Source organism: Durio zibethinus, chromosome 1 (assembly GCF_047325235.1).
Source record: "Durio zibethinus cultivar Kanyao isolate XHJ-2024 chromosome 1, ASM4732523v1, whole genome shotgun sequence".
In the NCBI taxonomy this organism is placed as follows: Eukaryota; Viridiplantae; Streptophyta; class Magnoliopsida; order Malvales; family Malvaceae; genus Durio; species Durio zibethinus.
The window spans coordinates 3,151,197-3,162,162 of NC_143162.1; the positions used below are offsets into that span (position 1 = coordinate 3,151,197).

Genomic DNA, 10,966 nt, shown 5'->3' on the forward strand with positions numbered 1-10,966 from the left:
ATCTCTAATGTCACCTTATAATTAGGAGCTGAATTAAGAATAATCACAACAAGAGTATTCCAGCTGTCTGGCAATGAACCTAAAAAAAATAACTCCATTTTATCATCCATCTTAAGCTCCATAATAGTCATCCGATTAAATATATCTTAAAAATCACTCAAGTGCTCTGTAACAGATCGTCCATCCCTGTACTGTAAAGTTGCAAGCTTTTTAACAAGCATAATTTTATTCATACATATTTTTCTCTTATACAATGCTGTCAATTTTTCTCAAACAATATGAGTATTTGACTCCTGCGCTACATGATGAAACACGCTGATAACAACCAATTTTTTAATTGTAGCCAGCATTTTTCTACCTAGTTTCTTTCAGCTTTCATCTTTCATATTTGTTGGTTTAGCCGAATCACCCAATACTGGCTCATACAAATCTTTACAGTATAGATAATCCTCAATCATAGGCTTTCAAATTGAATAATTCGATGCTGTCAATTTTATCATAGAACTTGTATCACCTTCAATAATCTTAAATAGAATTTACTTCTATCTTGGGTTACTTCTGTATCGATGTCTCAAAATAACCCTCGCTCTAATACCATTCGTTACGCCTGAAGCAATAATTATAATACAAAAGCAATAGACAACAATCAATAATAAAAAAATATAAAAAATAAAACACACATCTAGATTTACGTAAAAAAATCCTCCAGTGTAGAGGAAAAAAAAATCACGAACTACCAAAAAAATCTTCACTAATCAAATAATAGTTATATAAAGTTCATCTCTAGCTAAAACTACAACTAATCAATAACTAGAGAAATAATTGAAAAAATCTCATCAAATAAGTGACTCAATAAATATATCTTAGATTTATTCCTAGAGAGCTTAAAACCCGATCTTCACTGTTCAGAATGTAGAACTTTGAATCATAAACCTCCTGACAAGATTTCAACTCAATCGGACCATGGATCAACTTCTGTTCAATCAATTTTTTTTTCTTTTTTCTCTCTGTTTTTTTTTTACTTTTTTTTTTTTATTTAATTTTCGACATATACTTAAAACAACCACACCTCTTTTTTTATTAAGTAGTAAGACTTTGTGTAAAATGAAAGAGCAAGGTCTATGCACTTTACTTGATCCAAAATCACTTTCATAAGGCTGGACCATTTTCCCAACACCCTGACTGTTGCAGGATCAGTCAGCTCCATAACCCCTCCCTTCCCAGTTCCCTCCCCCCTCCCTGGTTCCCACGACCAAGTAAAAATTTCACAATTTAGGAAGAAAAGGTAATCTTGATTGAAGGTTACAGCACCAAAAAGGAAAAAAAAAAAACAAGAGAACACAGACAGAAATGCAATAATAATAAATTTATATCTATAGAGGATGTGAAACTAGGATCAGAAATGTTAGCTCGCTTGCTTCTCTAGCAGCTAGACCAATTCCTTTTATTCGCTCCTTCCATTACAGGTATAGTCAATTATTCATCTGATGGTGGCAGACAGCTATCCAGACATCTTACTTTTGTTAATTTGCTGTTTTAGATTGGATAGCTTATTTCTGTTTTTTTTTTTTTTTCTCCAACAGTTTTTGGTATGCATTGGCAAGCTTTCTAAAACAGTTGATGCATGCAACTACTGGCTTGGTTATTCTCAGTTTCCAACTGTTTAAAATGTCACGAGAAATGGGTAAAGCCCACTTCGTGACAATGTTTCACTATGAGTCATTTTTAAGCTAACCCCATTCTTTATTTTTTTGCGACAAAATTTTTACTTATTAGAAAAACTGATAATACATCAAATTCCACAAGAAGAGAATGGGTTTTGAGGATTTTCATTCAGATGTTAAAAAATGTGTGAATCTTCTGTTGTGCAATGTCTCAGGGTATATTATGCAAATAAAGATTCCTTTTTCTTAAGGGGTTTCATGTTAATGCTTGTTTTATTGATCTTTTGGACATCTTTATCGGGCAGTTGCATGACTGAGATACTGGGAATTCATGCTGAAGATCCTTCATTTCATGTGGTGTTTGTTCCTGGAAATCCTGGTTTGTTAATGTCTTTGATGTAATATTTTGCTATTAGTTGAATTCTGAGGATTAGGACTTAAGTGCTGCTGGTCATCTCAGGTGTTATTACCTTTTACAAGGAGTTTGTGGAATTATTGTTTGATTTTCTCGGAGGAACTGCATCCGTGTCAGGCAAAAGATTGAGAACCTTTCTTTTTAAAGAAATTCTGTTTGTTGATTATTAGCCTTGATATTTTTGTTAACAATTCCTTTCCTGTGGTTCTAACAGCTGTTGGTTCTGCAGGTCAGACAGAAAAGGTAGCTACAATACCTTTTTAATTGCATGCATATATATATATATATTCAATTAATTTTTTAATCTATGTGCCTCTATATATATTGTTTTCTAATTGTTTCTTTCTTCTTTACCCTCTGTTGCAGAACTGGGATCATGGGAAGTTTTATTCCTTGCAAGAACAAATTGATCACAAGGAAATCTTCTAATTATTTATTTGGCCTTTAGCAAATTTATAGATTGGAAGAATTTCAATGAGTCTCTTTCAAAATTGTTGATTATTCTCTATTGGTAATTTTAATGTCTTGTGAGGTCAATGAATATGATACATTTTGATTTATCGTGTTTATGGAGCTGTTTGAAACATTCCTAACAAACCTGCTTGAGTTGGAAGACTGAACTTACTAAGGGCAATCTTGATGACAAAAGTTTTATGTTTTAGTCCCTTGAAATCAAATTAGGCGTTCTCAGCGGTTCACTGAGCTTCTTATTCTTATGGAATGTTAATTGGATTGTATTGGCTTTGTCATCTGTAACACATTGTATAACCTTTTTGCCAAGTCCTTCCTTTCCAGATGATGATTTTTAGTTTAGAGCTATGATCAAAACTATTTTAATTTACCAGTTCATTTTACAAGGTTATAACCTTCGCTTTAATTTTTACTTCTGCAGATTGAGTTTATCAAAGTGCAAAATATTGAAGTCCCTATAGTTCTGGTAAGACTGTTTTCTGCCTATATGTTGTTTCGTCTTCCTGCTTGTCCAAAAAAACAGTTTCTTATTCCAAGAATATAACCTGTTGAAATGTTTTGTTTTCTGAAAAGAAGAGAATAGACATGCTCATCTATTTGTGAATGCATGTTTGTATTCCAAGACCTTTTGGCATGCACTTTCCAGTCCAACATTTAGTAAAGTGCAGCATCTTTGTTGATAAGTGCATGCAAGAAATCGTATTTTGCTGATGTACTTAGGTGAGAGATGGTTTTAGTATATATTGATGGTTTTATTTGAGATAAAAAAAAATAAGGAAGCGGAATGTTGAAAATTTTCATTTTGAACTGTTCTAATTGTTAGCGTTTCTTATTTGTATGTTCAGAGGTTCAGAGAACATGCATGGCTTACAATTGAAATCCCATTACTATATGTTTCGGAGTTGTTTGTCATGTGTTTCTTCTTCATGGTGGAAGTGCTTAAAATTAATCAAAGTACTTCTTAACGTCTTCATGGTCTAATGAAATTTCCAATTTTAGCTAAATTATTACTATAATTTTTAGTGTTTTCTGTTAAGAAGATAGCTGTTGCACTCTCATCTCTACTAGAGAACAGTACTTTTCACCACTTTGGCTTGGGAAAAGTACTAAATGTCTGTAAAATGATATATTCCAAATTTCTGGCAGTTGATATCTGATTTCATAAATTATACTCATGGTAATTGATGTCGAACTTTTCAATGAAGGTAGGGCACTCTATTGGTTCATATATAGCACTTGAAATGCTAAGGAGGCTTCCAGAGAAGGTGAAATGGCTATTCTCAACTGATCTATTCACCATCCCTCTTACCTTTCTAGTTGTGCAACCAGACGAATTTGTTTCCTGAATTCCTTGCCTGGTTTTTAGGCGGTATACTGCATTGGACTTTACCCATTTTTAGCCTTAAATCTACAATCAAGGAAACAGTCTACCATTGTGAAGATTGCAACATAAGGCTCTTTCTCTATCATGGTTAACATTACTTCCATACTCTACATAGTTTCTATGAGTAACATTTCAGTACCCTATCATAATGAATACTAATTTCCAGCGTTCTGTCCTCACTCCACTCTTGTTCTATTTGTTGCACTTTCTCCACATCTTTCGCTGCCTTCTTGCACAGCATGTTTAAATTTCTTTTCCCACTATATCTTATGGTTCCTTTACTGGACATTATGTATAAGGTTTCTGCAGCATGCTTATCTGGTGTATTATTTATTCATTTATTTTTCATTACTAAAAATGAAAGAAAACATTATCTGGTTAACCGGTAGTTCTAAATTGGTGGGAATACTGTATTCTCTCTTTGACTGTTGGGCGTAATTATTATTCAGTTGCCTCTGTTGGAAGCTTATGTCCATCAATTTGACTTTTGAATTTTGACATTCTACCGTTCATCGATAGGGATTTAGAGAATTAATAGAATTAATTTGTGAGTTTCAGGTCCAGAGTACTGTCTGCTACATTTTGTCTCCTTTTAGCATCATTGGGCTTGTTACCAAGACAGGTTTTGAGGTTAATTTTCAAACTTTCTTGTGGAAGTCATGGTCTAATACTGCCCCTGGAGCTTGTTGCTCTCACTTATCACAGGTAAAGTCCTGTTAAAATGCAGTTCCTTCAAATTATAACCAATATGTTTTTCCTTTTGTGGGCTATTTGCATCCTGTGTACAAATTGCCCTAGAGGACTTTCTAATCGTATTCTTGCATATGCATATTTTTCTCATGACTGATATTAAAACTGAGTGAAGGTTTCATATCGAAGACATTAATTTTTGTCTCACATTTTATTTATTTGCGGTATCATACTATTCGCAATGTGCTATTTATGACCATGACAGAGTTCAGAAAGGTATACTCATGCTGACAACAGGAAATTAGTGTTGTAAGATACTAAAAGTATATAAAAATTGGTTATAACAACAAAAGTATCTTCTCTGAGAACATTTCATAATGACACATAGGATTTTTTATTGCTTAAGGCGTATCATGTTCTTGATAATGTGTCTTTGTTGTCATTGTATCTGTGCAACCTTCCTCCTGGGGAATTACTTTCACTGATCTGTCATCCTTTTCTTGTAGATCCTTCAAATTTTCAAAACTTTTGATTAGCGATTATGTTAAAGTAATTTTCCTCATACCACTTTCAGATATCTGGTTATGTCTTGTTGCCTACAAAACCACAATATAGCCTTCTATGAATTGTGCTAATGCAGGTCCCTTTGTGTGTCTCTAGTTGTTGATAACCTTTTTCAACTTGGATCATTTGCTTTTGGTGCACTTCTAAGCAGTAATAATAGCTAGATAGATACAGAGGTTGACTGCACATTTTATGATAATTGATCTGCCTTTTGAAAAAGTTCAGGTAATAAATCCTGATGCTTCTTGCTTGGACTTACTTCATATCATTCTGTTTAGAAATTTTTAGTTCAAAATGAGGATTGTTGCTTTCGTGGTTTCCCACTTCATTTTGTGGCGTCATATCTTCCTTTGTTTCTTGATTCAAGTCCTACTGCATCTATCACTTAATCCATCCTGCAGAAGGTATAGGGCGGTATTTTACTCGAGTATGACCATAAACTTACATCAACAATCTTGTGGTCACTACTTACTTTAATCCCTTTCTGTTAGCTTTCAGAAACACCAGATTGGGAATTTATGAGAGAAAATCAGGATAAAATTACATTCTTGTGTGGCATGGATGATCACTGGGGTCCATTAGTAATGTTTGAAGAGGTTAAAAAAAAAAAGGACTCTCTCTCTCTCTCTCTCTCTTTAACTCTCTATTTTGGTTTGGGAGCATCAAAACCCTCTATTCCTAGAAGGGCATAAAAGTTATTTCTGAATTATTGGAGCACCTCAGGTTTTGTGTTTGTGTGAGAGATATGTAGATAATGATATAATTGCTAGTGTTAATTATTTATTTATTTTTATAATTTTAGGGGGAGGGGCAATCTAACAATAGCATTCAAATCATCAAATGGCTTCTATGAGATTGGCAATGCAATAACTTATGTTAATGATAATGGTTCACTGTCCACAGTGATGATAGTCATTAATTTTCTCTAAGACAAAAGGGGAATCTCATATCATTATTATTACCATTATCTCTCATTATCAAAGAAAACAATCACTTGGTTGGGTTGATAGATTAATAAAGAAGGAAAAAGGAGAAAGAATGACAGACTATGACATATGAGGTTGATCCTATATACATTAGAAAGACACAAAAAACCACAGTGTTGCTTAGAGATCTTGCAGTCATACTGATGTAAAGATGGTCGATCTGATAAAGGGAAATAATTTGGAAAGGAGGCTGCGGGTGAAGAGGGGATTATTGCACTGATCATCACGATCATGATGTTTGTACTTTTGATATTAAGCTTGTCCAGTTTTGACCAAATGAGTTTCATTTTTAACAGTTTTTCCTTTTTTACTAGACATTGTTTATCTTGGGTGCCCAGACGCATCTTTAATTAAGTTTTTTTTGGCTCTCAGATCTCCAAGCAGGCCTCAGGCATTGCTCTATCAATTGAAAGGAAGGGCCACACTCATGGTACCAAACTCTTGACCTTATCCTAATGTACTCGTATCACATGCAAATCAGACACAGGTTTGTAAGTTATTCATATATAATTCTCCAGATACAGGAATAACTTACAAAACATACAACTTAATCATGTCCATAGGGATAAGTCTGACAAATGTACCTGACTTTAGACAAGATTGAACAGAAGTGCCTCCCACTGGGTATAGCAAACCATCTACCTGACTCAGAACCCTCACATCTGAGGATAGATGCCTCACCATGAACAAGACAATGGGCTCAACCTCACCTGTGAGAGTTAAAATTTTGATGAAAGTAGCATACAACAATGCAATTTTTTTGTTTTTAATGTTGTTTGTGTACTAGGATTACAACAAATCCGGATAACAGATTCCTGCATCTTTATAAAATGGTGGAGTATTATAGGTTCACATGTATAGCATCTTGCATAAGTTTGTCTATGAAAGTTGGAACCACTGCTGCTATTACTACAATGGTTATTTGGTGATTAACACACAAAATGGAGCAGCATTAAAATGTAATTAAAAGTATGGTCTAACTTGATGTGTCAAAGAACTAAGAGTCGTATATAGCTTACAGATCCCATTACAAGTTCAACATGATTCTGTTATATCAATTATTAGTCATTCAGTTTGCTGCAGTTTATGATGCTCAACCACTGCAATGCAATCTAAGCCCAGAAAGCAACAAGTATGATCTTACTGGCATCAACTTTCTAGTTTGTTCTTTATCAAGTTAGCAACATGGCCATCTGTTATCCTTACTGCTAGTTTGATCATGATCAAGTAGAAGGAAATGAGTTAATCCAAAGAGGATTTGCATGCAGCATTTGTATCTAGCTTGACGATGGTAACCGCTCTGTTGATTTTAGATAGTGGTTTTAAGGAATGAGATGAGCAACAAAACTAGGTTGCTGTCTGAAGCAGAAATCAGAATTATCCCACTCATAGCATTACCAATTTTTTAACAGAAAAAACCAAATATTGGCAGCAGAATCACAAGATTACTTGTGCTCGCTGATCAGCTTGTGTGGAATTAGCTTTGTATTTTGCCCCGTGAACCTTGGTATCCGGACCTGCCCCCTACACCTTAGCAAAGTCCAACGTTATGCTTATGTAGAAGCCCATCATAATGGAAAAAAAAATGTGAACACATTAAATTAAATGAAGAATGATTCAACAATAATATTGCACGTGAAATGAATGTTTATAATACGAGAGCATTTCACTTATAATTTTTTTTTTATAATAATCATATAATTATTTAATTAAAATAAGAATTTATGTAAAGATTCATCACTTATAAGTTTTATATAAAATTTTAATTTAATAAATTTTATATAATTTTTGAATTATATAAAATCAATTGTACTATAATAATTATAAGCAAGGCCTACCAATATTTTTTTTGTTTTCAAAAAATAAAATTGTGAGTGTTAAGCCATTAGGCCCTGAAACAGCTTTTGGACGATACTTTGCATCAGGTATAACTGTATTCTATTTTACTTAAAAGAAAAATTAAGAGTAGGGGAAGCGAGAGTTGAAATGACAGAGATAAAATTTATAGATTATAAATTATCTAAGCCCTGCCACTCTTGAGGTAACTCTATCCAATGATTTTTAGAACCAGTGCAGATTTTTTCTTCGTAGTGGGAGAAAATTACCCTTCACCTTTCCTGTAATGGCAAAATACTTGTAACCAAACATAAAATGAAGAACATCATCTAAAACTAACAAAAGAAAAGTATGTTTCCAACACACCCTCATGCCTCATGGCCGAAGTGTCATGGGCCATAAAACCTTTCAAGGCATGTCCAACAGTCCAAGTCCCATCGGCCATTGATTACATCAAAGCATTAAAGCTCCTTTTGTTTTTTCAACCTTTTGCCCAACTCAAGTCAAAAGCTCTAACCAGCCTAAACGAAAATGCTCATGCATGGTTCTCTCTCTCTCTCTCTCTCTCTCTCTTCCATTTTCCACATTAAAGATGACCCTCATACGTTTTTTGTTTTTTAATCCTTAGTAGTTAATGTAATACTTTTAGCTATAGTTTTAATGTATATGTTTGAACCCACAATTTGAAGAATTGATTTAAGTACAAATATCAACTTAAAAGTCCAAGTTCAATATTGAATGGGTTTTTAATTTTTAATTTACAATTGGTGATATTTAATAATTTTTAATTAAGAAAATCAAATGGACTATTCAGAAAAGTCCGATCCCTAGATATTATTGCTGTCATGTGATCAGTTTCTGTAATTAAAAATGTATCTTGTGTATTTCAATGCCATTAATCTTGCCAATCAATACATTAACAATCATCTTTCTCAATGGACTAATCAATCCTTTATTTTGTATAATTTAACTTGAAAAATGTTAATCAATGTCTAATGATACTGGATTAGACCACGATTAAGATGATATGTAAGGGAAAAAAAAGTAAAATAATTCACTAAATGTAAAATTAAAGATCTATCTTTTCTGTAACGACACAATACTCTATTTCGTTGAATTGGGCAAAAGCCCATCACGGCAATAAACTGCAAACATTAATTAATGAGAGGCATTTAAGAACTTCGATTTTTCCAATAAAAACCATTTAATGATCCTAATGCATGGAAAACCCTTTTTTTATATACAAAAACTAAATCAATTTGGAAGGTTGTGGTCAAATTGTCATAGTACTAAAAGTCACAAAGCAGTCACTCTATCACCCACGGGGCCCTCGCTCACATGCAGGATTTATAGGCAACTTTCCCATGCTCAGTCAGTTGCCTCATCTCAATACCAAGCCAAGGCATCCCTTTTAGACAATCTGTTCTTCACCTCTCTTTATCTTTTTTTTTTTTTTCTATCTTCAACTCTAAAGCAAACTCAAAAAACTTCTCATTTTCTTTCTTCCAATTTAACTCTGTTGCAAACAATCTGTTAACAATGTCATGCAACAGAAAAAAGCTGATCCTGAACACAGTTTCAGTCAGCTTAGGCTGCAGCAGCTGCAAGAAACCCAAGCTAACTAGTTTGTTCAACCCAAAGCCGAAACCGAAACCGAAACCAAAATCTCATTCTTACAAGGCTCATTCTCTTTACAATTACTCTTCTTCAAGCTCCTCCAAGAAAACAACCCATTATGCATTCTCAGAATACGAAACTGCCTCCTCTTTTTCCCCAAGCACAGATACTCCTCAGTACTGGGACATGGACACCAAGTGTTCAATGGCGACCGTACGAGGGTTTGGCCGTGTCGGAGGAGAAAGCCTGGCGGTGGAGAAAGACTCTGATGACCCTTATTTGGATTTCAGGCACTCCATGTTGCAAATGATATTGGAGAAAGAGATATACTCCAAAGATGATTTAAAGGAGCTTCTCAACTGTTTCTTGCAGCTGAATTCGCCTTATCACCATGGCATTATTGTTAGAGCTTTCACAGAGATCTGGAACGGGGTGTTCTCCGTCAAGCCTGGTGGTGCTTCCCCGAAGATGCATTTTGGGTACAAGCCACGTGACTTCTAGGTGCTACTGCTGCCACGTTTTCTTTAGGGTTTAGTTTCGAATACAATCCTATGGGTTAATAAAATATTAGTAAATCCTGACAGTTGACTTATAAACACTTGTTAAGGTAGTATTTAAAGAAATATTTTCTCTTCTTCATGATTAAAGGAAAATATTTCTTTAAATAAAAACTTTTCAAGAAGTGTGTTTGTGTTACTCCGTCGCTAATGTAAACAGTAGAATTAGAATGTGTAAAAGACCCATCAAAATTTAGTAGTATATCATATGGGTCATGTGTTGAAGTTGTGTTTTGAACTTTGGAAATGGAAATGGCAAAATTCATAGAAAAAAGCTGTATCTTCTTTTTGTTTCATTTTCTTTCACCTTTGGGCAATTACACCAGCCGACAAGTTTACCCCACAAAATGGTTTTGTTTTAACGGTAAAAGTCGGGATTAAATCTTGGAGATTATGTTGGATGATTGGGATTTGCCCTGAGGTGATCTTAGATATGCTTTCACATGTTAATTTCCCCAGATCAATTATTTTTTGGTCGGGCATAACCTTACATTAAAAAAATAAAAATAAAATTCGAATCTTTTTTTTAATATTTTTTTTAAGATTATTTTGATCACTAAATCAAATAACCCAAAATTCTTAAAATCAATAATGACAATTAGCCCAAGTAAACAGAAAAGATTGCTGGTAGGGGCCTGGTTGGAGAAGAGATCATCGTCATCCAGTTATCCTTGTTTGGAATAATACGTGGCAAGTTTTTGATGGTAAAGTAAACTATAGTTGACAGAGGCCAAGGCAAATGGGTTGGGTGGTAGCCTGATTTACTGTTTGTTTGTGGGTTG

The 10,966-nt window shown here is 34.1% G+C and overlaps 2 protein-coding genes across 5 annotated transcripts; both read left to right on the top strand.

Moving 5' to 3' along the window:
• The first annotated feature begins 968 nt into the window (after positions 1-968).
• On the top strand, positions 969-7,801 carry LOC111310580 (uncharacterized). 4 transcript variants are annotated; one of them, XM_089758858.1, is made up of 11 exons: positions 969-1,466; positions 1,584-1,880; positions 1,970-2,043; positions 2,125-2,196; positions 2,294-2,322; positions 2,446-2,590; positions 2,972-3,016; positions 3,756-3,815; positions 4,493-4,639; positions 6,547-6,604; positions 6,738-7,801. In XM_089758858.1, exons 2-6 carry the CDS (start codon positions 1,813-1,815, stop codon positions 2,506-2,508), a joined length of 306 nt encoding a protein of 101 aa, XP_089614984.1. In that variant the 5' UTR covers positions 969-1,466; positions 1,584-1,812; the 3' UTR covers positions 2,509-2,590; positions 2,972-3,016; positions 3,756-3,815; positions 4,493-4,639; positions 6,547-6,604; positions 6,738-7,801. The 4 variants fall into 4 exon arrangements, with proteins under 4 accessions (XP_089614984.1, XP_089614982.1, XP_089614985.1 ...); XM_089758856.1 differs by lacking the exons at positions 969-1,466; positions 1,584-1,880 and having other exon boundaries at positions 2,125-2,322; positions 6,693-7,801; XM_089758859.1 differs by lacking the exons at positions 969-1,466; positions 1,584-1,880 and having other exon boundaries at positions 2,125-2,322.
• A 1,590-nt stretch (positions 7,802-9,391) lies between these two features.
• On the top strand, positions 9,392-10,609 carry LOC111310955 (transcription repressor OFP6-like). Its single transcript, XM_022910331.2, has one exon. The coding sequence runs from the start codon at positions 9,550-9,552 to the stop codon at positions 10,126-10,128; it is 579 nt and encodes a 192-aa protein (XP_022766066.2). The 5' UTR covers positions 9,392-9,549; the 3' UTR covers positions 10,129-10,609.
• The last annotated feature ends 357 nt before the right edge of the window (positions 10,610-10,966 follow it).

Excerpts from the sequence above, each read along its gene's own strand:
- LOC111310580 (XM_089758856.1), top strand. The coding sequence starts at position 3,792 with ATGCTAAGGAGGCTTCCAGAGAAG. Across the intron at positions 3,816-4,492 it reads TAAGGAGGCTTCCAGAGAAG|GTCCAGAGTACTGTCTGCTA; the intron begins GTGAAATGGCTA and ends TGTGAGTTTCAG. Across the intron at positions 6,605-6,692 it reads AAGGAAGGGCCACACTCATG|ATACAGGAATAACTTACAAA; the intron begins GTACCAAACTCT and ends ATAATTCTCCAG.
- LOC111310955 (XM_022910331.2), top strand. The coding sequence starts at position 9,550 with ATGTCATGCAACAGAAAAAAGCTGATCCTGAACACAGTTTCAGTCAGC.